At 40.0% G+C, this 26,803-nt stretch overlaps 2 protein-coding genes across 2 annotated transcripts in view; both read right to left on the minus strand.

Moving 5' to 3' along the window:
- Positions 1-2,393, minus strand: part of farp1 (FERM, RhoGEF (ARHGEF) and pleckstrin domain protein 1 (chondrocyte-derived)) — a 317,365-nt gene extending 314,972 nt beyond the window's left edge. The window contains exon 1 of the mRNA XM_060825861.1: positions 2,101-2,393. The gene's annotated coding sequence lies outside the window, so the exon portion shown is untranslated. The remainder of the gene's footprint in view (positions 1-2,100) is intronic.
- A 10,033-nt stretch (positions 2,394-12,426) lies between these two features.
- kpnb3 (karyopherin (importin) beta 3) overlaps positions 12,427-26,803 on the minus strand; it is a 62,407-nt gene continuing 48,030 nt past the window's right edge. The window contains exons 19-26 of the mRNA XM_060825863.1: positions 26,160-26,332; positions 24,973-25,084; positions 24,782-24,837; positions 22,022-22,144; positions 21,708-21,927; positions 17,655-17,883; positions 14,674-14,815; positions 12,427-13,403 (exon numbers count right to left, since the gene is read on the minus strand). Coding sequence (XP_060681846.1) covers positions 13,317-13,403; positions 14,674-14,815; positions 17,655-17,883; positions 21,708-21,927; positions 22,022-22,144; positions 24,782-24,837; positions 24,973-25,084; positions 26,160-26,332 — 1,142 coding nt within the window. The 3' untranslated portion in view covers positions 12,427-13,316. The remainder of the gene's footprint in view (positions 13,404-14,673; positions 14,816-17,654; positions 17,884-21,707; positions 21,928-22,021; positions 22,145-24,781; positions 24,838-24,972; positions 25,085-26,159; positions 26,333-26,803) is intronic.

Here is a 26,803-nt window from a genome sequence, read left to right on the forward strand (position 1 = left end):
GAGTCCCACTACTCAAGGGCTCCAATAGTTGAAGGCATGGCTGCCAGTGGTACAACACTGAGAACCAGGGATGCCCATAAATAAAATCAGAGGAGCACAACAATCTCAGGGGATTGTAAGGCTAAAGGAGCTTGTAGGCACGAGGAAACGGGGTAGGCCATAGCAGAATTTGAAACCAAGGATGACAATTTTAAAAAGTGTGAGGCAACCAAACCAGGACTCAGTACAAGTCAACAAACACAGGAGTGACGCAAACACGATCACAATGACTTTGATTGAGCTCAAATTAGTTTTAAATTTCTTTAATATCCTATGAGTAAGAATAGAATAAATAACCACGAAGAAGGATGGACGCTGCTAACATTCAGAGAAATTTCCAAATTCCAGATGCACAACTGAAATTGGGAACTCTGAAGACACCATTTGGTTTTAAAGATATTTTGTTTAAATTTAAAGTGCCTGCTGTAATTTTGTTCAGTAATCTTTCCGAAGCACCATGCAGGCACTGGGAAAAGGTGTTTTGCACTACACCAACTTTACTTACGTAATAAGGCTCAATTTTTTTAATAATATATCCAACATAAGGCTCCAAATCCATTAGTTCAAAAGTTGAGGTGAGACATAATATGTATGAAACATCAAGAATTAGGTAGGATTATTTACATTCAAAGTCTTTCAGAATTTCAACAGAAAGCCAACAAAACAATAATTATACCACTTGGGGAGGAACTAGTAAAAATTGGCACCTGGTTTTTAAATGGGGTTTTGGTATGGTTAGGAAAATACTTCCCCTGGCTAATGCACCAAAGCTACACATCCCTGAACCCTATGGGCAATTTAGCATGACTAGTTCACCTAACCTTAGTATGCAAACTGGGTATTTCTAATTGCCCCTCAGGGCATGTTGACAGGCAGAAATTACCATCTGCCCAAAGACATGAGTGAACAGCACTGGGTCAACTGAATCAAAAATCCTAGTAGTTCAAGTCCCATTCTGGACACTGGGGGGACAAAGAAATTCCAGGCTGCTACTGCTATTGTTGGAGTGTTGGGCTATCAGAGGTGCCGCCTCTCTCAGGTGGAGATGAGACCAAGGGGAGTTCCCAGCAGAACCATCCCTAGGGGGATATGGGGCATCCTCAAATGGTCACCCCAATTCAGCTTACCCAAACTAATTGGTCCTTGGCTGTGTCTTGGGCCAATATTCATCCTTGAGCCAATATCACACACAAAAAAGGGACAATAGTCAATTAGGCAAATTATCTCATTGCCATTAGTGGGCGTTTCCTGTCTTACAGATATTGCAAGTGGCTCCACTTCCAAAAGCACATCATTGGCTGTAAACAGTTTCGGGCCTTCCTGTAGCAATGAAAGGCGCTATACCAATGCACTTTTAAAAACCTTTAGTTAAAACCTCCCAGAGATGACTCCTTATAGTTCATACCTCGCTGGCCTATCCTCCCCCATGAGATCGGATCTGGTTTCTGCCCCCCCCGTGAACACTTTGGAAGGAAAGACGGCGGACGTATTGTCCACTTCCCCGTCCGTGACACTGGAAGCTGACCAGAGTGCCACAATAGGAGCCGGAGAAACGCAGGCGACCCTGGAAATACTCGGACGAATAATCCGCCTCATTTTACAGTGGAACTTGATCCTGAAGAGGAGGAAATATTTAACCAGAGAACTGCAAAGGCGGGGGGGGGGGGGGGGGGGGATCTTTACATTTAGAATGTGAAATCAAAACTTTTGCGTCAATTTCCTAGGTTCCCCGGTTACACACACAACCCTTTTAACTAGAACTGGAGAGCGAGGTGGGAGAATTTCCCCTCCCGTCTTGCTCTGCTCGGTGGCAGAGAGCTGGAGACTGTTGTAACCAGGGGCGAAACAAAAAGAATTGTTGCTTTAGATGGAGTGAAGGGAGCGAGTGCAGAACGTGCAACATTGAATCGCCTGCAGACTCAGGTAATTCCGACCCACTTTACCCTCTCTCCTGTGAAACCCTGGATCAGCTTTCCACCCCAAACAAGTCCCTTACCTCTGGAGTGTAGCTAATTCCTGCTCCCTTCCCTCCCCCAAAATGGATCAAACCCAAACGCTCACCTCGGCGACTAACGATCCTTTTCCTAGGGCTTTTCTCCCCCCTCCTTCTTCCCTCTCCCTCCAGGACTGGGAGACTCTGCTGCTGGGTTGTTGGGAGAGGTGGGAAGACGAGGGAGGGAGGGAGGGAGGAGGGTTTGCTCCCGAGCCGGCAGGCAGAGACACTTTCAGGTGTTTCAGAGAGTGCAGCAGCAGCAGGAGGAGAAGGAGGAAGAATCCAGGCTCCGGGTCGCCATATCCCAGCTGCCTAGGGATGTGAGCTTCACATTTCCAGTTGCAGTCTATGCATTGATGAACAGCGCCATCCCTCCCAACCGTGGAACAGCAGGAGCGCCGCCCAATGCAATTACCCAACTCAGCCTCCCATCAGAGATACATTGAATACACAGGGTCAGCCTCTCAAACGAGAATTGTAAAGATGCAGAAAGGTGCATTAGACTCCATATGGGTGCAGGATCCACTCCAGTCAACACTTATGAAATAGTTAATTACTTACTTCGAAGATACATGGCTCCCTTCAAGAGATTAAAAGGAAAGTATAGAGTCAGGGTGTTCAGCTATCACTACATGCGCTCGGGTTTGATGGACCACCTATCCGAATTTCCGATATTGCTTTCTGATTTAGTGTTAGGGTCACACAGCGTGGAAACAGACCCTTCGATCCAACTCATCCCAATCTAATCTAGTCTATTTGCCAGCTTTTGGCCCATATCTCACTCTACTCTTCCTACTCATATACCCATCCAGCTGCCTTTTAAACCTCCACCATTTCCCCAAGTAGCTCATTCCATACACACAGCACCCTCTGCGTGAAAAAGTTACTCAGGTCCTTTTTAAAATCTTTCCCTTCTAGCCATAAACCTATACCCTCCAGTTTTGGACTCCTCCACTCCAGAATTAGACATCCAAGGAAGGTGTTGTCACAACGTAGCCAAACACATTGGGCTTTACTGGAAGGACTGACCCAATGGCAGACAGCAAGAGTGGGAGATATTCCTGAATGGAAAGAAAACAAAGCATCTGCCATGACGCTGAAAGTGACTACTGGCACAGCAAGTTGGGAATCCATGAAAGGCTGGCTGAATGACCAGCATGATCTCAGATTGGTGCTCTAGTACCAGATCCAATCTCTATTCTGGCTGGACGCTACCTACGGTGGAGGTTACGGAGCTTTGAGTTGGACTTGCCTTCAGACAAGAACTCAAGAAGAACATTCTCTTCGCTCAAGACCTTCCTCATAATTGTCTTGACCAAGCTTTCATTTGCCTGCCTCAACATCCCCATCTTCCAATCAATCCAGTACAGTTTGCTTTAAGCTCCTGCAAAGCATCATAGGACCATAACAACTTAAAAAGGTGCTATATAAACAGAAGTACCTAATAATAAATTGAAAAATAGAATTTGACCAGTAGGGGGAAAAAGTCAACTGTGTCTTTGTGTTTCCCTGATCAGATTAATAGGGCTGTTGAATGTTTACAATGAACTGCCTTAACAGAGCTTTCATAATTATTATAATTTGACAAATTTACTGTCTGGCAGGAAATTAAAGGCTGGAATGTAATTTTCACTAAAGCACCAAATTATGTTTCACCACTTATTGTAGATCAGAGATAGTGCCTACTACTTAAACAGCTACATTTTAAAAAGGCAGTTGATTCTTTCAAAGGGTGATAACATTGATGCAAATAGATAATGATTAATATCAAAATTGCTGTTAATAGCACCTTAAGTGCAAAGCCTCATTAATCCAGCTCCATAAGCAGCCCTTCCTTCTGCTTTGGCATTCTTTGTGTTGCACCTTTGCAATCTGATCTTGTTTGCCAATCTAAATTCCTGCAGTTTTAATATTATCACTAATTGGCAAAAAAAATTGCTCATTCTCAAATTTTGTTTATCCAACTTTTGTTGGCTGGCACATTGTACAAAGAATGATTCCTGGTGTAAAAATGGTCACACTGAAAAATCAATTTTATTAATCTTATTCTAATTTTTAAATGCCTCCATTGCCTCAGACTTCCCCATCTTTCTAACTGTCTCTAGCCTTAAAACTCTCAGGTCAGCATTCCTCCAGTATTGGCCTCTCAAACATCATGATGGAATTGTCCTCACTTGCCTGGATGAGTGCAGCTTAAAGAAAACTCAAGAAGCTACATACTACTCAGCAACCACTTACTCAGCAACCTAATACTTTCAATTTCCACCCTCTCCTCAACTGATAGTACTGTAGCTACAGTACTATCTACAAAGATGTACTGCAAGAATTCATCTAGGGCCCTTCAAAAGCACCTTTCAAACCAGTGGCCTTGACCACTTAGGAGAACACAGGTAGCAGATTCAAAAGGGAACACCACCATCTTCCAAGTACTCCTGCAAACCACACCATCCTGACATGGAACAATAATTACCACTGTTGCTGGATCAAATTTCTAGAATTCCCTCTCTTACCAGTACTGCATATGTACTTGCACTACATGAACTGTAGTTTTTAAGACTGCTCAATCACCTTTTCCAAAATTTCTCCACTTGTTTCCCTTTAAGACACAGCCTAAAACCTATCAAGCTTTCGGCCCCCAACTGTATACATAGTGGTTCAGCATGAAATATTGTCTGATAATGCACAACCAGAGCATCTTTGGATGTGTTATACTAACTTATTCCTCAGTCCCTCTCTCCTTGAAAGAAACCACCCAGAACTGACTTCCAGTCACTACAACACAAGGAGGTCAGCTGTCAGCAAAATGTTAGCACTGCTGCCTCACAGCACCAGGGACTCAGGTTTGATTCCAGCCTTGGGCAACTGTCTGTGTGGAGTTTGCACATTCTCCCAGTGTCTGCGTGGGTTTCCAACAGGTGCTTTGGTTTCCTCCCACAGTCCAAAAATTGGTTGTGCTAAATTACCCATAGAGTTAGGTGCATTAGTTAGGGGAAACGGGTCCGGGTGGGTTACTCTTCAGAGGGTTAGTGTGAACTAGTTGGGCTGAAGGGCCTGTTTCCATGCTGTAGGGAATCTAATCTACAACAGTAATACAAACATAAGAATCAGGACCAGAAGCAAGCTGCTTGGTCCCTCAGAGCCTGCTTCACCATTCAATAAGATCATGGTTCATCTTATTACTCCATATTCTCACTTACTCCTGAGAAGCAGAGGGTGTAAGGTTATCAAGAATCTATCTGCACCTTGGAAATATTCAAGGACTCTGGAACTTTCAAAAGCAGAAGCAACTATCAAAATAATCTATCTTTATCTCAGCCTTGAATAGATGACTCATTTTGAAAGTGATCCTCAGTTGTAAATTTTCCCGTAACATAAAACATCCTTTCCACATGTAACCTGTCAAGACTCTGCAAGACTCAATCAAGTCACCTCTTGCACTTCAAAACTCGAGTGAATTTAAGTCTAGTATAGTTAGCCTTTCCTAAAAGAGACACTAATTTAAGGAATTTGCTTAGTAAACCCTCTTCAAAATACTTCCAACATATCTACATCCTTTATTAAATAAAGGTGACCAATACTGTGCAAAATACTCAAGTTATGGTCTCACCAATGGCCTGTATATCTGAAGCTAACCTGTGTTCAATCCCCTTGCAATAAGTGACATTATATTAACTTTCCTAATTAACTGTTCTGTCAGCATGTTAACCTTTTGCTATTCATACACAAGGACACTCAGATCCATCTGCATTGTTGAGCTCTATACATAATATTTTTTATTCTTCCTGGCAAACTGGACAATTTCAACTCCTTTTGCCAAATATTTGCCCACCCAGTCATCCTAAACAAAAAGTTACCTTCTGAAAGTCAATCAACTTAAGCTAACAGATTGAACTTGTTTGTTGGAAGTCACGTCTTCAGTACGTTCATGGCTGTCAGGATTTATTACTACTTTGATATTGTTTGGGAGTTCAGTTGTGGTGTATCCTGTGAAGAGATAAGACATAAAACTCAGCCTTTGCCACCTTCCTGAGGCCCTCTTCAGAATCCTGGTTGAGCATTGATAAGAAACGGTTTTCTCCTGAGAGGCCTGTAGATAAGTTCCCCATGACATCTGAATGAACTGCTTCTGAAGAGATCCTAATTATAACTGTGAACACCAAGTAATCTGTGCACCTGGACACCAGACTGAAAGCCATCTGGAACATTTCATATCTTATCCTTTTCCCTTAACGAGTTAACAAGTATTTGGCTAAAGACCTTCTACCCATTCTCCAAAAATTAATCAAATACAAGCTTCTTTATATTTCCTTCACTGCATGTCTGTGTACATGAATTTGGTGACTTCAATATTTAAACTGTTAATCAGCTTTGCATATTTGTGAAATGTCTTATTTAATAAACAATTATGGATCTTAAAAAGAAACCTGGTTGACCTTTATTCTGAATCTAAATATAGGCAAGGTGAAGGACTGATCATATTGATATTTAAATATTTTATTTAGTTATTTATTGTGGGCTGCACAGTGGCACATGGGCGACACGATGGCACAGTGGAACTGCGGCCTCACGGCACCAGAGACCCGGGTTCAATTCCCGTCTCAGACAACTGTCGGTGTGGAGTTTACACATTCTCCCCGTATCTGCGTGGATTTCCTCCAGCTGCTCCGGTTTCCTCCCACAGTCCAAAGATGTGCAGGTTAGGTGAATTGGCTATGCTAAATCGCCCATAGTGTTAGGTGAAGGGGTAAATGTAGGGGAATGGGTCTGGGTGGGTTGTACTTCGGTGGGTCGGTGTGGACTTGTTGGGCCGAAGGGCCTGTTTCCACACTGTAATCTAATTAATAAAAAATCTAATCTTAAAAAAAAATGGAATAGTCAGACTAGAGTGCATCTCTTCAACCTTGACCATAATAGTTCCTTATAGACTCTTCACAACTTACATCCCTGAGCTGCATGCATCATTAAATTTAGCAACCATTCTTTCAATCTCTTCAAATTAATTTATAGACAGTAAACTGTAAAACATTGAAGCACTAGCTGTTAATCCTCTGATATACCACTTATGGCTTGCCAACCAGCAAGTTACCCAATTATGCCTACTTTTTCTTGTTAGCTAGCCAAACTTGTATCCACACCAATATTACCTTGACACAGCTTTCAATCTCCACAGTAAGCTTTGAGGTGGTGCGTTATCAAATGCCTCCTGAAAATCTACCTGTTCCCCTTTGTTGAGAGTATATTACTTCATCAAAAGTAGTCCAAATACATTTTGCAAGACTATTTTCCTTTTCACTCCTAATGAAGAGGTTGGAAATGAGGTTTCTGCAGGTAATTTGTTTGAAAGGGAAAAGAGATAGTGCATCGGCCATCGTGTCTGCACTAGCTGTTTGAAAGGGCAATGCCATTAAATTTCACTTCCACTTTTCTCCCAAGGACAGCTGCAATGCAGGGCTATGATCAAATGCATTCCTTCAGCCATCATATGAACTATTTCACATAGCATGAACATGGTTAGTGTTAAATGGTGGGAACTATATTTAGAAAAGCACCATACTTAAAATCATTACAATTAGTTGTGGGAAAAATATACTGCTTGACTGAAAATTGGATGCTGCTACATCACATATCACAAAATAGCAAACTACTTTTTCCCCTGAGACAAAATAATGCAAACGCTGGAAATCTGAAATGAAAACCAAGAATGCAGAAAAAAAAACTTAGCAATTAGGCTGCAACTAGAGAGAGTAACAGAGTTAACATTTCAGGCCAATGACCTTTTTCCATCTTGGGGAAAAATTAAAAAGTAATAAATTTTAAGTGCAGAGGAAGGGCAAAGTTAGAATAAACAGGATAGTGGAAAGTAGGAAGACAACTTACAGAAAGAGCCAAGAATAATTCTCCATTTATAAAATTTCCCAAAAAAACTAAAACTCAGGCTTTTCGTAAAGGTAACGTACTCAACATGAATATGAAACAAAACCATCCATGTGATCTATTCTCCCTTGTTCACCAATGGGAGATAGGGAAATCTTCAAACAGTCCCCGATACAAAGCTAGGATTCCAAAAAAAAAATCTAGACATACTTACTCTGGGCAAAGGACAACTGGCAACTTGATGTAGGGAAAACAAAAGTTCAAGCTGCTCACAAATATTTTGGTGCATCATCATCCTTGGTCAAATTGCTGAGTAAAGGATTTGATCAGATACATAAAATGCAACAGAAGCCTCGAACCAAATTTAGTAACCATACAAAAAGCTTCTTGCATATTTGCCAATCTGTTAGTAGAGTGGAAATTCTAGCCTCTGTGAAGGTCTGGTGTGATACTTTTTGTCTAAAAAGATCCTGACCCTGGATCTAAGTTCACAGACATTTCAGGGTAAAGGGAAGCTTGTAAAGGAGTGGGAACGTTTAAATGCAAGAGTTACACCCAAAATCACTGGCTCGCATTTCCAGCAACCTTTTATGCTGACTGATAATTGAATTTGTCTGGCCAGCACGGTCTACAAAACCGGCCATGTTCCCAGGCCAAAGTCTGAGAAATTGCACTGGCTGCAGTGATTCAGAAAGGCTCTTCACATTGCATTCATCCGCCTAGGCACATTTCTAAAGATTTTTGTATAAAACAATTACTCAAACTGAACAATGTGCAACTTCAAAACTACTGGATGGTTTGAGAAGTCCTTCTCAATTTTAAACCCTTTAATCTTGGGACACCTTAATTAAAAATTTATTCATTTAAACTGAATTAGGAGTTTGCAAACTTGTAATTACATCAAAAGTATACTTTCTAATGCAAGTTTAGTACACTACTTGACTTTGCTAAAGGAAACCTTTACCTGTGAGATTGTGCAAATGCATTTTAAAGAAACTTGAATTGCAATTTAAGCAAAATGTTTTGTGAGGAAATCGACAATGTCCAAAGGGTAAATTCTACCCCATAATATTTACAATGCAGGAATTACTCCAACTTGCCCTGTTGGTACAGTTCAGTGTTATTGAGATGATTGCTAAATGTCAAGTATTTTCATGGCAGCACTCAATGCTTCCATTGAAATTCCTAGTCTAGTCACCTTAAAGTTTCCTCCTTTAAAAGGCTTTGAATCACTTTGACCTTCACTGGAATAAGTTGAAAGTGATTTTAAATACTTAAGCTTTGACAACATAATTGAGATTATTATATAATGCATTGTAACCAACACAAAGTAATTAATGCAATCCAATCCTGAGTTCCATCCTCAGATAAATTTATCTTCCTGCAGGATTACTGAAGAGGTACATGCTGTCCCATGCAGACATAAATCTAACATACCTTGCTATTGTTCACATATATACATAAGGTACCCAGCTCTACCTCACCATCATCTCACTCATCACTTGACATAATCACCAATTCAGTTCATCTGCTGCTAAAACACTCATTCTTGCCTTCATTAACTTTAGGGATAACTTCAAACACACCCTTGGTTGGTCTCCCATTTTCGACCCGAGTTCATCCCATACCCTGCAATCCATGTCTTTAATCACAGCATGTACCATTCCCTAATCATCCCTCTGTTCACGGATTTATGTTGGCTTCCAGACAAGCAACGTCTTGATTTAAATTCTCTTATTTCAAATCCCTCCCCATCTCTATAATTTCCCCTAAGTCCACAAATCTGCAAACTCTATGCTCCTCTAATTGTGGCTTCTTGTGCATTTCCAAATTATAACTGACACAGCAATGGTGGTCAGGACATCTTGAAAATTGGCCATATTGCAGAGGAAGAAGTGCTGAATGTCTTGAAACAAACAAAAGTGGATAAATCCCCAGGACCTGATCAGGTGTACCCTAGAACTGTGCGGGAAGCTAGGGAAGTGAAATATTTTTATATCGATGGCCACAGGAAAGATGCCAGAAGACTGGAGTTTGGCTTAAGTGGTGTCATTGTTTAAGAAGGGTGGTAAGGACAATTCTGGGAACCATAGATCAGTGAGCCTGATGTCAGTGGTGGGCAAGTTGTTGGAGGGAACCCTGAGGGTCAGGATGCACATGTATTTGGAAAGGCAAGGACTGATTAGGGATAGTCAACATGGCTTTAGGCGTGAGAAATCATGTCTCACACACTTGGTTGAGTTTTTTGATGTAACAAAGATGATTGATGAGGGCAGAGTGGTGGAACATAATCAAAACAGACTTCAGTAAGGTGTTCGACAAGGTTCCCCATGGGAAATTGCGTAGTAAGGTTAGACCTTATGGAATACAGGGAGAATTAGCCATTTGAATACAGAACTGGCTCGAAGGTAGAAGACAGAGGGTGATGGTGGAGGGTTGTTTTTCAGACCGGAGGCTTGTGACCAGTGGAGTGCCACAGGGATCGGTGCTGGGACCTCTACTTTTCATCATTTATATAGTGAGGATAAGACGTATAGTTAGTAAGTTTGCAGATGACACCAAAATTGGAGGTGTAGTGGACAGCGAAGGAGGTTACTTTGGATTACAACGGGATCTTGATCAGATGGGCCAATGGGCTGAGGAGTGACAGATGGAGTTTCATTTAGATAAATGCAAGGTGCTGCATAGCATGACTTATACAATTAACGGTAAGGTTCTCAGGAGTGTTGCTGAACAAAGAGACTTTGGAGTGCAGATTCATAGCTCATTGAAAGTGAAGTCACTGGTAGACAGGATAGTGAAGGCGGCATCTGATGTGCTTTCCTTTATTGGTCAGAGTATTGAGTACAGGAATTGGGAGGTCATATTGTGTCTGTACAGAACATTGGTTAAGCCACTGTCGGAATATTGTGTGCAATTCTGGTCTCCATCCTATTAGAAGGATGTTGTGAAACTTGAAAGGGTTCAAAAAAGATTTACAAGGATGTTGCCAGGGTTGGAGGATTTAAGCTATTGGGTGAGGTTGGATAGGCTGGGACTGTTTTCCCTGGAGTGTCAGAGGCTGAGGGGTGATTGTATAGAAGTTTATATAATATAATCATGAGGGGCATGACAGGGTAAATAGACAAGGTCATTTCCCCCGAGGTCAGGGTGTCCAGAACTAGAGGGCATAGGTTTAGGGTGAGAAGGGAAAGATATAAAAGGGACCTAAGGGGCAATTTTTTCCACAGAGGGCAGCGCGTATGTGGAGTGGACTGCCAGAGGAAGTGGTGGAGGCTGGTACAATTGCAACATACCCATCCAGATGCCTTTTTAATATGAATAGGAAGAGTTTGGAGGGATATGGACCGACTGCTGGCAGATTGGATAGATTGGGCTGGGATATCTGGTCGGCATGGACAAATTGGACCAAAGGGTCTGTTTCTGTGTTGTACATCTACAAATAAATATCTTGGCCTGGGCTCCAAGCACTGGAATTCCTTTGTGACACTTCTTAGCCCCTCTACTTTGTTTTCTTCCTTTAAGACATTTCTTAAGATATACACACCCGACCTACCTTTTGGTCATCTTTTGGTCAAGCTCTTATGATACACTTTGGGATATTTTGTTACATTAAAGGAGCTCTACAAAGAGGTGCTGTTGAGTTAATCACAAACTGCCTTTCTGTTCCACTCTAACACAGGGAACGAGGAGCAGGAAGAGAAAGAAAGGACTGAGAAGCAGAAGAATGTACCATGTGATGAATGAATTAATGCTGTTGTGGGATACAATGTTGCAAAATACAAAGAAACGCCATGCTATTCTTTTCAGATTTAAAGAAAAACGTTTCTAAAATGCTTGCTTATTTGGCAAATGCAGATAGTCAAAGAATAAAATGTGAGCTACAAACAAACATTACCAGAACAAGACAGGTTTTGCATCATTTATTCTGAAATTGAATTACATTAAGAGTTGCTTTCTACAAGTTAGTAAAATCAAAATTTAGCAGTGTGAAAAATGAAAAGGTCTAAGAAAATTAACTATAAATACTTTTAACACTGTCTGAGCAGCTAGTGAAGAAAGGTCTGCCATTACCAATTAAACTTCCAGCTACTTTCAAATATTACTTTGATTCCTTTGTTAAATTTACTTAACTTTCTTAAAGTTGTTTAAAAGTAAAAGGAAATTAAGTCTGCCAGTTTTTTTGTAACATCTCTTCATTTGCCCTAAAAGTTTTTTAAAAATTAAAACTGCTTTACACCTATGTATTAAGTGTACTGCTGTTCTCTTGCATCCAAGCAGTCAGCACCATAATGCCATGCAACACCAGCTCTAAAGTTTGCACACCCCAAAAAACTTTTCAATCTACTCAAAGGAGTGCAAATGTCACTGTTTCAGATTCCGGTTTGAATTTCCTATAAAACATATGTAAGGTGGAAGTGGGCAATGTACCGAAAAGTAATTAAACATCATTTAAAGCAAATGGTTGCAGTATAAACCATGTGCCTTTTGAATGCACAGAAATTGGTGACACCAGACAATTTAATAATGCCTTTTTTATTATTGCAAGTTTGAAGTCGCATAATAAAGCAAGGTACAATCACTGATTTTGTCTTTAGAAATTCCCCAATCTCCTTTGCCACATACTGTTTGAATCAAATTTGCACTGCCCAAGGACTGTCCTTGCAGGAAGATGGTATCCTACAACAGCTAAAACACTAAGTCACCATGTAAATTCATCAGATTTGTCTGTTGATCGACAGTGGGACATCAAATGTAAGCTGTGTCAAAATGGATTTGCCACTGCATTTCAAGTTGTTTTATTAGACTAAGAGGTACTGCTGACAGACTAATGAAATTCACATTTCAGAATTTGCAGGACAGCATTCAGCGCTGAAAAGGAAAAGAGGGCAGGATTATCAAAAACAATAGCACAAATGAGAGATCTTGCATGCTGCTGTTTAACCGGTAGGTGAACCTATTGCCTACCTTGAAAAGGAAAACACAGTTTCCACACTAATTAGAAGTACAGTACTAGATGTATAGAAATATCTTACCAATTTAATGCATACCAACACTAGAGCAACCTGTTTCAAAATAGTTATGGTTGATATGAAAGTTTTTGAAGTTGAAACGGACTGCATTTGTGCCATGTTCTGGTGATACAAGTAGAAAAATAATTATCAGTGCTGCATGGGCCGGCTTTCTGTTTTAGGGGCAGGGTGGAGGCGAGGGTGGTGAGGGGAGATGAAGAAGATATTTCTCTGTAATATGCAGATGTCTTAACACACAACATACTGAACCACAGAGCTTCCTGGTACTCACTGCGGTCTGCATAAGTGACCCACACAACAATTCTCTCACAGAAGAGGGAGAAAAAGGACAAATCATGAATGATTTTTGTTTTTTGCATGTTAATATTTAAGGCCATTCAAGCAGAGTTCAACAGATTTTGTATTGCTGCCTGCTGGGCTTCGTTAAGCGATGTCATGCATTCAGTCCACAGTCCTCCCGAACCCTGAAATCAAAACGAAAACAGGCTTTTCATCAAGGTCAACACAATATTTTCAAACAAACAATAAATCACTGGTAATAAAGAACTTGAACACTGTTGAAAAGGGCAACATGATGAGTGCAAGACAAAAAGCTTCAACAAGAAAGCTAAATTTGAAACAATCAACTTATTCAGAAAGGGGTGCTGATTTGTTGGTTAGCTGAGCGACTGGTCAAGGCACTGCACTTGTGAAGGTCAACATGCTAACTATTTGACACCATTTTATCCTTCAATGCCAACTGTTGATTGTTTAAAGTTTGGCATTTTTAAGTTTATTCTAATGAATGCAAGATCAAAAAATTTAGCAACATCTCTTTTCAGAAACATACAGCACAGCAAACACCTTATTAACCTGAGGCACCAAGAGGGCGTTGTTTGGTCAAGAGTTGAACATCATCAAATCAATGTGAAAACACATGCCAAGTAACAGAAATATAATGCGGGGGGATGCACATAATCTATTTACAGTATAAATCACTGAAATAATGCAACTTTGCCTTTAATAAAATATACCTCAAGAGCCATCTCATTTGCATCCTCAACTCTTGACATTGTGGAGATACACTAAACTTCAAGTTGTCCTTCATCACATGGGGGGGGGGGGGGGGGGGGGGGGGTGGTGTCTATGCCAAAATTTAGAGAGCTGTCTCACAGACCTCAAGTTATATCCTCACAGCAAGATTCATGGACTCGTATATTACAGAAAATTTCCTCCGACACAACCATCAACACCTTGTTTAACTGTCAGGCCAGACCCATTACATGTGGCAGTCAGTAGGAGATTGCTGGGAAGGTTCAACATTGGCTTTGGACCCCATGTTGTCTCATGGCATCAGGACAAGCAAGAAAGAAACTTCCTGCTGAATCCCACCAACTGTAACACTTCGAGATGATGGCTCACCACCAATTCCTCCATGTTAATTAGGCAATAAAGATTGGTTTAGACAGTGGCATCTACATTTAGTGAACAAATACATTTAAAAAAAATGTGAAGTTGTGCATCCTGCAAGCACCACCTTCAACTGAAATGCACCATATGACAATGTTACTTAAGTGCACATTAGAATACACATTGTCCAAACATGCTTAGAAATGTTTGTTATAGACATTTAAAAATAGCAACACTCAACTTATACAACATACATTTAGTTGGTACTCTCAGGTTTTAATACAACATGCACAATATTTGAAAGAAAAGGCATTTCACTTGATAGCTACGCTTTAACAAACATACCTGTACTTGTCGAATTACATTTGCCAGACGTTTGCTACAGGCATCTTCGTTCTTTATAGCTTCATTCGTGAGACCATCAGCGATGATAGCAAACACTCTGGGAAGACTGGAATTATTAGGTCCAAGAACAATTGGATTATTACTGTGGATGAAACACAAGAATGAATTTGCTTGAATTATTTCAACTTTAGACTGCGCATCTTACTTCATTGCAAGGTATGACTAGAACAAAATTTATATTTTGGCCTAACCAAACACAGCATTTAATTATCAATTTTGCCTCTGTTCAAAATGTCATTCATCTATTGCATTGTTCCATTCTAAAAAAAAGTGTTTAATCTGAAATTATATCCCCCCCTACCTCTGTTATCTGACCCAGACACTCAACCAAGTGCACTGAGCTCTTCCAATTCTGGCCTGACGCACACCTTCTCCATTTGACATTGCTCTAGTAATGACATCCACACCTTCCTTAGCTCTGGAATTTCCTCCCTCAGCACGAAGCTCTCACTGCTGGTCTTTCTCTCCTTCACTAAAGAAGGATTTTATAAATAAAAAAACTGGCCAAATTTTGATTACCTGTTTCAATACTATCAAGAATGCAGCTCACCATCTTCCCTGGGAAAATTAAGATTAAACATAAATGCTGCCCTAGCCAGTAAGTCCCATAGTCTGTGGAAAAGAAATTTTTAAAAACCTCAGTGGCTTGATGACAAAGTTTAATCCCAGAGATTTCTCTTGGATGACTTTGTTACTTTAAAGACATATTAACATAGTTGCTCAATAACCTACTGACTCCTATATTCTTGACAAAATATTTCTAAATTATTGCTTCTTTAGGATGTCAGAACATTAAAAAGCAATTTGAAATGCTTACCAAACCCTGGGAAAATGTGGCTGGTGCTATGTATGGCTGGATACATGGCGTTGTAGCACCATCTAGAGGCTTACATACATATACAGTAGCAATTAATTTTTACTCACTACGACCAGTAGGACTCCTAACAGCACACAATCCAACAACCACACTGGAGCAAAACCAACATAGTGTACAAAATCCCATGCAAGGAACTGCACAAAACACTACGTAGGACAAACAGGAAGACAGCTAACAATCCGTATCCATGAACTAGCCACGAAGCGACACGACCAGCTATCCTTAGTAGGCACACATGCAGATGACAAGCATCATGAGTTCAACTGGGCCAACACTACTATTATAGGACAAGCCAAACAGAGAACAGCCAGGGAATTCCTAGAATGGCACTCATTCACAGATTCTATCAACAAATACATCGACCTGGACCCAATATACCGGCCACTGCAGCGGACAGCTGGAACTAACAACCGGAAGCGGCAGAGACAAACCACTATAAATGCCGGAGGAAACAACACACAAGCATTTCACAGGAGGCTCCCAAGCACTGAGGATGTCACCTAGACGGGACGAAACGTCTGCAACACAAATTCCCAGCTTGGCGAGCAGAACCACAACGAGCACCCAAGCTACAAATCTTCTCTCAAACTTTTACTCACAATCACTTCAATTTTCAACATCCCTGTCCCATAACCAAGCAAAGGTCACAGATTATGTGCCATTAATGCAGGCAGCAATCACAAAGGAGTAAGAAACTGCTCTGAGCAGCTTGAGTACTTCAGATGATTCAAGTTCCTGTCCAAACCTCCCTCTTCAAGTCCACCAATAGTTGCTTTGTCTCATAACTTATCGATAGTTAGTCAGTGTTCTAATAAAATAGGAGGGAATACAACAACACATGCTACAGAGAGAGGGTAAACCTCTGGCCCAACCCCTTCATTTCAGCCTAGCTGCTTCCCTAAACAATTTTAAGACTTGAATCTCAGCAAAATTGACCATATTCAATGTAGAACTACCAGCACCAAGTTTTATCATCATTTTTGGATTAAGGAAATGCTTGGATAAACCAGTGAGATGTGGTCCTGCGATCTAAGGCTATCCTATATATCTGACTGTCCACAGTGAGAGCAATCGAATTGCATTATGGGGAATGGACCCAGTGCAAGTAATAGGGGCTATATACACAATTTCAGGAGCATTCAATCAACATCACTTCAAAAATGTTCTTTTCCTTCATTTTTTGACTACCTTGTAGAGCAGCCAAATCATTATACATCTCTAAAATTTTATTCAAAGTCACATATTGCAAACATGCATCTCCAAACCGAGTTTTAGTATGCAATGTACAGAAGCACAAGCAAATCTCCAGTTAATGCCCACCACCTGAATACTATTAAACATTCAACTAGCTATAAACTAGCTGCTTCAACAATAACTTATACCATTCAACATTTCAGGGAAAGTTGTGGCAACTTTCCTATTCAACTGTTGCAACCTCAGCAGAAAGGCCCCACTGGTGGGTAAATACACCTCCTACTGAATCTAATCTCCCACAAAATTTCCAGAAGTTGATTTTGAGAAACTCATCCCTCTCCATAAAGGTGACCCCTGTTCGAACACTGGTAGAATTCAATGCAAATTAAGAGCAATCTGACTATTCAGTTCAAGTTCAACTAACATCATTTGTGCTCTGCTCAGATTTAAGAAAATCAGGATCAGTTTTACTTTATGATTAAATTTGTACCTTTGAATTCTCTACACAATTAGAGGAGAAGAGCAAAAGCAATTTGTCTGCAGTTGGGGTGGAAGGCAGTTAAGATTCAATGGGCAAAGAGGTAATGGTGCAAGGCAAAATGGAATAGTAAAAAGGGGTCTAAAAGAGGTGTGAATATGATTTTTAACTCTTTAGCCACTAGTAGCTAAAATTAGTAAACAAAAATAGCATGATACAGAACCACATAACACAGCCTATTGTGTCTGAAAATGGCAGTTCTTTCAGGGAGTTATGCAATTAGCCCCAGGTTTCTGCTTATTACCCCTCAGACTCTCAAATATTTCACAAGTTAGATTTAATTGGAATCAGACAGTCAGAAATAAAACTTGCCTTTCAATAAGATCACACAAATAACTGAAAGTGTGAACTGCTTCTTCTTTGTCTTCATGCAGTGGTAGCCATGACAACCAGTGAGGTAAAATCTCATTGACATTTACACATTCAGGTCTACACTTCATGACTTTCCCAACTGCAGATATACAGTTTTCTGTTGCATTAATATTTTCTTTGGTTCTGGACCCTTCCATTTGAATAACTCCCACCAGGAGCGGAATTGCCTCTGTTGTGTAAAAGTAAAATACATTTTTATTTTGTTTAAAAATGACACACAGGAACACAAAGTTAACAGCAGATCATTTAGCCCCCGAACCTGCTCCAGGATTGATGTAACTGTGTTAACCGTCTGCCCCTCATAACCTTTGACTTCCTCACTCATCAAAAATCTAACTCATCCTTTAATGAACCAACCTCCACAGCTCTCTAGGAAAAGGATTCCACAAACAACCCTTAAGAAATAAATTCTCTACAGTTCAGTCTTAAGTATGAAACCTCCAAATCTTTAAATTGCATTCCCTAATATTTGTTTCTCCTGGGGAGGTCTATCTCTCAGCATCTGCCTGTCAAGTCCTGTCAGGATCTTAAGATACTTCAATAAGATCATTTCTCATTCTTCTAAACTACACTTATATGCACCGATTTGGTTACCTTCCCACTTGACCCACAAATAACCTTTGCCAGCAACCCTGTCCAGGATAATCGGAGTTAAAAGTTCTCTCAACACCAGGTTATAGTCCAACAGGTTTAAGTGGACCAGTAGCTTTCGGAACGCTGCTCCTTCATCAGGTCATTGTGGCACAATCCAATTAGACCTGTTGGACTATAACCTGGTGTTGTGTGATTTTTAAAGTTTGTACACCCTAGTTCAACACTGGCATCTCCAAATCAGGGTAATCTGAAGTAGACTGGGTACCATTCAGAACCAGAGGTAGTGGATACAGACCTTTCTTGAGAATTTTTGTGATTTATAGCAAAAGATGATTTGATCAGGATCGCAATTATAATGCAGAGTAGCTTAGATACCATCTCAGCATCAATCCCACATGGTGAACAGATGGCTTCATGTGCCCAGTACTCCTCAGAAGGAAAAGGGGGCCTACACATTTGTCCAGGTAAAGCTAGTCACTTCAGGCTACAACTTTGCAGTAAACCAACATATTGTTTTCCCCAACAATTAAGAGAATGCTGCCATCAGGCCAAACCGATGTCTTGCTCATCACACAAGCGAGCCATGGGATGTAAGTAGTCCGGTGCAAGTATGATGCCAAATATATTTTTATAAGTCTCAAAGAGGGGCAGACCATATCTAGCAAGACATTCACGATAGGCAGCATGCCAGTGCGCTTAACCAGCACATACTTGCAGGCCTTAGAACAGTACATATTTCACCTTTGACTTCCATGCTCATCAAAATTCTAATTCAGCTTTAATATATTTAATGAACCAACCTCCACAGCTATCTAGGGAAAGCCTTTAAGAAGGAAACTCTCTTCAGTTCAATCATAAGTGTATTGGACACATTAAATAACCTGAATTAAGAATTACACCTTAAACTAATGTTGGATTAGCAGTTTGGTTTGCAATGTTGTGCACAGGCATATGCCAGAAGCTACATATATGAACACACTGCACGCTATTTTGTGTAAGGTAAAGGAATTTGTACATTAATCTACCCTTTTAATGGGGAAATAAAGAGGGGCCACGGAGACTGCCAATTTCCACTGCACCCTCATGGCAATACCCTGACCAGTCTATCTGCTTGGCCTGAAAAGTAAGATTGACAGTCAACTGCTCTTGCTGCGTCTTCATCCCAACAACGGCCCAACTAATTAGCAACCGTGTTTAATGCAGTGAAACTGGTGTCCTTTTCTCAACCTTTTTTCTTGTATCCTATAGTGAGTGAAAGACAGAAAGCTTTGACTTTGTCTACTTTGAACGTTTAACTTCTGAACTACCAAGCAACTATTTAATTCAACAGCATCTTAGAACCACAGTGTACGAATTATTCAGCAAAATATGATATCAGAACTCAATGTGCAACCAACGAATCTTTGAATTCAACTCAAACACAACCTATGAAAAAGATGAAAAGAACTGAACAAATTTAAGAAAATATGGTGGGATTAGAGCACATTATCTGAATTATATAATACTTATGGCTAACCATGAAGCTGCACAAAACTAGGGCCGGAAGCTCCATTCACAAGACACATTTAAAGAAGCTTACAATTTCGAGCTTTGTGAACCAGAATAAATGCAACATAAGCAGAAAATATGCCTGTTATTCAGATTATAGATGCTTGGCGAACAAAGTATCTATTGTATCAATCGACAATATTGCTTGTTGCAAAACTTCATAGTCAAAATGTTTAGTTATCTAGTCTAAAAGTGAGAAACAGAAATTTTGATCAAGCATATTTCCTGAAAAGGGCAACGTTGGAAGAACAAATCAAATATTTAGATTATAAAGCACATATTAATGAATATTCCATATTACTATTATGGAACCCAAATCAAAATCACTTTTGGTGCAACTTGGAAGTTAGACTCCTTTTGCAACCTGCATTATTTAAAATAACATGTCAGCAAAGCTAATATTAAAAAAAAACTTAAGCAAAATCTACACTACAGCTACTTATCAAAATAAACTCATGAATGGGCTGTGAGGGGCACTGGCAGGGCCAGCATTTCTTTGCCTACCCCTAATTGTCCTGAAGATAGGTGAATGGTCTTCTGGAACCTCTGCTTCCTCCTTAGGAATGGAGTTCCATAATTTTGAGCCAGAGATAGTGAAGGAAGGGCAAGATAGTTCCTAGTCAGTACGGTATGAGAGCGAGAGGGGGAGGGGAACTTGCAATTGCTTGTGTTCGCATGTATCTGCTGCCCTTGTTCTGGGTTTGATGTTGTGGGTTTAGAATGTGCTGGCAAAGAGGCGTTGTTAAGTTGCTGAAGTGCCTCTTGTAGATGATGCACACTGTTGTGATTCAAATAATCACTGAAGACAATGAATGGGGTGTCTGTCAAATTGGCTGCTTCATCCTGGAGGGAGTGAAGTTTTTTGGGTATTATTGGTGTTACACCCATCCAAGCAAAAGGGAATATTCTATCATACTCCTGACTTGTGTCTTGTAGATGGTAGACAGACTATTTTTTTGGTGTGCATGTGCCTGCATCTTAACAAAGAATCTCTTAAAATCTACACCAGCTCTTTTGCCAAGTTTGGATATAGATTGTAATGAAGCCAGAAGCTCAAAGCCCTGGTGGAACCCAAACTGAGCAGCAGTGGACAGATTATTCCCTTGTAAGCCAATTAATAACACTGTCAACAATACCTCCATCACTTTGACGATAATTGAGAGTAGACTGCAATGGCAATAATCGTCTGGGTTGGACTATTCCTGCTTTTGAGCACAGGACCTAGTTAACATTCCATATGATTAGATAGATGCCAGTTTTGCAGCTCCTATGACAATTTGTAATTATATGGCAGCACCTTTGAATCCGGCTCCCTTTTCATCACATTAAAGAGTAAATAAAGTCTCACACCCATGAAGGTTACAGAAAAATATTACCAATAGAAGTGCACAATCTAGGTTATCACTAATTTATAAACAAAGATTAGAATTTTTATTTTTGAGGTTAGATTGACATAAAAAACTGCATCTTTCAGATAAGACTATTCATACTACATGGAAATACTCAGATCAGGGACTGCGATAAAATCAACAAATTGAGGTTTAAAATGATTAGTCACACTTCTACAATGTCAACTACCTCCTTAAGTGCAAATCTATGGTGAAATTTAGTAGGATGTTTTGGAAACCAATAGATACATATTTTAAGCTTGCAAAATTGGTATAAAATTTGATTAAAGTGATGCTACAGGTCACAATAGAATCCTGTAGGTCATTTCAATATAAATTACATTCACAGCTAAAAAGGGCATGTATGTCATGGGCTAAATTTCTGCGTTATTCTCACTTTTCTTGTAACTTTATGGTTTGCTGTTTAAGTGTACAAACAGAAGTCATAACTAATTAAACCTACCTGTACAGAATGGTCTGTAATTCTCTCCACCAAACTGCGCCATAACTCCAACGCCGTATGCAGCAGCTTGCCTGACCTCAGGACTGTTGTCACAGATGTATTGCAACATGGGCCTCAAGAAGTACTCTGCATATTTAAAAGATGTAGGACTGCAATGCTCAATTACATCATCAAAGATGCACAAACCCCACTGCTTGTCGGCCCACGGCCTGTGCGGACACTACAGAAATGAAACGTATGCATCAGTTTGAAAGCATTGGCCAAAATGAAGTTAATGACAAAGAGTCTGGGAAATTTAATTGCTTTAAACTTACGATTAGATTGACTATTAGTGGTAGAATTTGTTCAAACCATGGCAGTACTTTATCTTTGTAACAGCTGAACATCGAATGCAGTATATCCGAAATTTTAGTTAAGATGTAAACATCACTATCATCCTGTAAGCAAATAGAACACTGCTTACAACACACAAATGATAAATTCAGTTAGAATTCAATTAGAATAATACATGGTAACACAACAAGAATTCAGTTTCTTTAAAATAAAACACCCTGATCAATACATTTCGAATCATAGAATCACTACAGTGTGAATGCAGGCTATTTGACCCATCGAGTCCACACCAACCCACCAACAGCATCCCGCCCAGACCTAACCCTTACCCTAAGCCTGCATTTCTTATGGCTAATTCACCTAACTGGCATATCTCTGGACTGTGGGAGGAATTTGAAGTACTGGAGGAAACCCACGCAGAGTTGAGGAGAATGTGCCAACTCCAGTCAGCAAAATCCTTCCCAAAAATCAAATTACTTTAACGTAACAGAAATTGTTGATCTTGTACAACCCTGACTTTTAGCAAAAAAAAATCCCGACTTTCCATATACCTCATTATAGGTTGTCCGTCACTGCCAAAATAATCCAAACCCTTTGGCCCAAATTATCCAATCAGGGTCAGAAACTTCATTCTGATCTTGATTAGACAAGAAGAAAACTACACACTTCTCTTTAGATGAGCTTTGTGCAAAATCTCCTGGGCCAGGAATCTCCACTGTGAGCAGTGGAGTGAATCTGTGCTGAAAACCCTCCACATTTTTCAACACTAGTTGCCGTATTCCAAGATTTAAAGACCCTTCAGCCATTCACCTTCTTTCAGCCGCTGTAAAAATGTGTAAGGTACAGGAGTGAGGCCACTGGCGCCAGATGGGTGGCTGCTGAATGGCCAAATGTTATGATAAGTCAGATTGGGAGAAGGCGGCAGGTTGCTGGTGCAGCAGGGAGAAATTTAAAAAAAAACAAGGAGCAGTGTGGCATCTCAGGTTAGAAAAAAAATCAGGAGAATTTTGAGTCTGTGGGTCACAGTCCTACTTGTCAGATAATTTCCTGGGCAATATCTGTGCATGAGGACTTCCATATACAGAGGAACCTCGATTATCTGGCATTCAATTATCCAAATTTCAGATTATCCAGGCAAGACCAGTTCCGATGCTTGGTTAAACTTACCTGGCATTCGATTATCTGAACATTCCATTACCTGCCCATGTCATCTGGATAATCAAGGTTCCTCTGTAGTCCTCCTCATCAGCCAGCAGACTTCTGGTCTCCAATTATAAGACTGAAAAATCTGGGCCTTGACACTGACCAGTCACTCTGTGCTAAAGTCAAAATCTGCCCTGGTGTACACCACTAAAATTGTAAAGTAGCATACCATTGAAGTCACACATTTGTGCATTTCAACATATGTCAAGCATACCAACTTACTGCATTCCCACCAATCCCATTTTCTCATATGATAAAATAGCAATAGAAGGAATGACATATACAGGAAAGTTAAAATGGACTCTCTAGTTGCCCTTGAGAATTTGATGGCACATAGGCAAATGCAACCACATAGGAAACTGTCGCTGTGAGATCACAGTCAGACCAGCCATGATCATACTAACAGAGCCGCTCCTAGGTCCTAAATGACTATGCTAGGAGGTGGTTCACGGTAAGGATGGATGGGTGCTCGTGGTAAGACTACATGGCTGAAGACAGTTTGGAGTTTCCAATCAGGTGAATCAAAACATTTTTTAAAAACATCATGTCACATTTTCAGATGGATCACACCTTATTGATGATTTTGATGAAGTTATGTGGCAAAACCATGATAATGCAGTAATTTCTACAAAGCTAAACCATTCAAAGTTAGCTTGAGAAGAAAAAACAGAATGATTGGACAATTAGTGGACGGAAGACATTCAAGGGAGGTTGCTTACGGGCTCCAATGTTTGCAATCCAATTTGAGCGAGTTTAAGGGGCCGAGAATGACATCATAGAATGGAGACTGCTATCAAATCATTCAAAAAATGTGGGAAATGCAATACACTTAATGGCATGAGGTGATTAACTGTAAAATTAAATGGCCAGTTACAACTTGAATGCTGATTAAGGTGATAGTGATGCAGTTTTTATAAAGATTCCATTCAAGTAGTAAATTTGTACAACTTATCTGGTTGTAAAGACAAAATGGTGGACATTTAGCATACTTAGTCCACGGTCAGCTGCTAAGCTGCATTCTTTTCTCCACTGTGAAAAGACTGAGTAAAATTATTGATTTTAATGCCCAAAAGTTAAGATCTATCTCCAGGGGGCTAGTAATTTTGACTGCATTTGGAAAGGTGGGACATTCCCTCTTGTTCCCACTTTCCACAACTTTCACCTCCAATCAAACCCCATCCTCACTCTCTTCCCACCATCTGCAATCTCCATCCCTCACACAAGTGTGCACATTAGCAGACACCTATTTTTAAATGAAATTAATAAAAGCACATTTGGCTCAGTTTGTTAGATTTGGGAGCACAGACAGTGGGAATGGCCTCTGACATTGTAGCTACACTACTGAGGTAAAGAGAAAGGGCAGTTTTCAACAATTCCGAAAATATCGATGATGTATAAGTCAGCCCTCTACTTTGTTAAAAAAATTTAGTCTTGTATGAATATATATGGCATTACAGCAGATATTGTATATTATGCTAAATCATCAAACATAAGTAATATTACTTCAATAAATACACAGTAAATACAATAAATATTACTTCATCTTGTAAGTTTTCTTCAACTTGTTCATCGTAGTCTTCATCTTGTCTTTTTGCTAAAGGCAAAAACAATTGAACTGCAATGTTAGAACCCTACATTTAAAAATCTTAAGATTGAGAAAACACAAGAAGTCAGTCAGAAGTGCTAGCAACATACACAGAAACATCTCAAAGATGTGTCAAATGGTTACCTTGTCGTAATTCTTGATTTTTGAAATGTTCCTCTAATTTCCCCTTCATAATATTTCCCAGTTCTTCAAGATGCTCCTTGTTTAAGCAGCCTTCACCCATCAACTCTATACACTAAAGATCAAAACAGAGAAACATGCAGCAACTGAATAAACAAAATAAATGCACAAAAACAACAAATGAATGAGTTAATTTCATTACAGGGGCTCCTGTTAAGTGACTCTAACTTTGCTGTAGCAACTGCAGTTGACATTATCGCCAAGTAGTTTCTTTCTCCCTGCCCCTTCCTCTCAAGTTCGGCACCAGCCTATTTTCAGGATTTCTACTTGGGTCACCTGCGTGTATATGCATTTGTAACGTTAGTCATTCAGGTAAATGCTTCATGGATTTATGTTGTTTAGGGATTCTTTGACTTTGAGAACTTCGAAGAAAAGCAAAGGAACTGCTTTCGCAAAGATTTTTTTTTGGGACATTCAAAGCTGAGCAGGTGGTGCACTACCAGGAGGTTTTTAACATACAAGAACAGCATGGTTTTATTTTGCTCCATATTTTAAAGAACAAAGTCACCAGCAATAGCTGATATTCAGAAAGGTGCTTACACCAGATGCGCCTGAACTCTACCGGTCATTGAAGGTAGGCACGGAGGTAAGCAAGTACTAAAATGAGAAAAACTCCAACCTGGCGTGGTCTTATGTCACGTAAAGGGCCCAAAGCGGGTTTATGTACATGGGATTCTTATTTTTTTTGTACATACACAATCTTAAGCTTTGTTTGCATACTCGGTCTCCCTTAACATTCGAGTATGTGTTAACAATCTTATTTCACTGTGGTTAGTGATCCAAAGAAAGAATGCTGCAATTGCAAAGTTAGAGTCAAGGTTACTCAGGAAGCAACGAACAATGCAGACTGTAGTATCCTACAGCAGCATAGTCAATTATTTTATGGCTCAGACAGAGATCAATGGGTCTATAGATAAAGAGAATCAAAGGAAGGGTGGTGGTGGTTAAGGCAGCAAGCTAGACTTATGGGAGAAGATCAACCATAATCTTACTGAATGATAGCAGACTCAAAGAGAACTATATGCTACACATCACATGATGATACCACCAATCCAATATGATATGAATCTTTAGAAACATCCCTTTTTCATGCAAAATAGACAAATTTCCACTGCTCTATATAAGATTACCTTCGCAAATGAATGCATAATTTCAGAAAGAACATCAGAATCTGGCTCTGTACCAATTCCTTTGATGAGAGAATCACACATAAAATGCCACATTTGTGTCACATACTCAGGCCCTTGGACACGAGCACATTCCAGTAACAGAGGCATTGATTCAGCTGCAGCAACACGAACACGTCTCAAAGTCAAGGAAGAACACAGTATTTTAAAAAAAGACAAATCTAACTCACAGTCATGGGAATTTAATGTTAAAAGTATAGCCTACAATGACCAAGATAAATAAACAATACAGAAGAGAATATCAGAAGCTGGGAATAATGATAAGTGAGTTGGCGAATGACCGAATTGGCTGAGTGGTTGAAGGTAAGGGAGTCAATAAGATCAGAAGACAATAGGAAGATATAGACAGATTGATTATTTGGGGACATGATGGCAAATGGAACATAAAAGGTGTGAGGGGGGTCTAATTGGAATTTAGAAAACGTTGGATTGCCTGGACGGAATGGATGTGAAAAAGTTTTCACTGGTAGGAGAGACTAGGACCCAAGGGCACAGCCTTCAGTAAAGGGAAGGCCGTTTAGAACGGAGATAAGAAGAAACCTCTTCAGCCAGAGAGTGGGGAATCTATGTCATTGAGCACATCTAAG

The sequence above is a fragment of the Hemiscyllium ocellatum genome, chromosome 6 (genome assembly GCF_020745735.1).
Source record: "Hemiscyllium ocellatum isolate sHemOce1 chromosome 6, sHemOce1.pat.X.cur, whole genome shotgun sequence".
In the NCBI taxonomy this organism is placed as follows: domain Eukaryota; kingdom Metazoa; phylum Chordata; class Chondrichthyes; order Orectolobiformes; family Hemiscylliidae; genus Hemiscyllium; species Hemiscyllium ocellatum.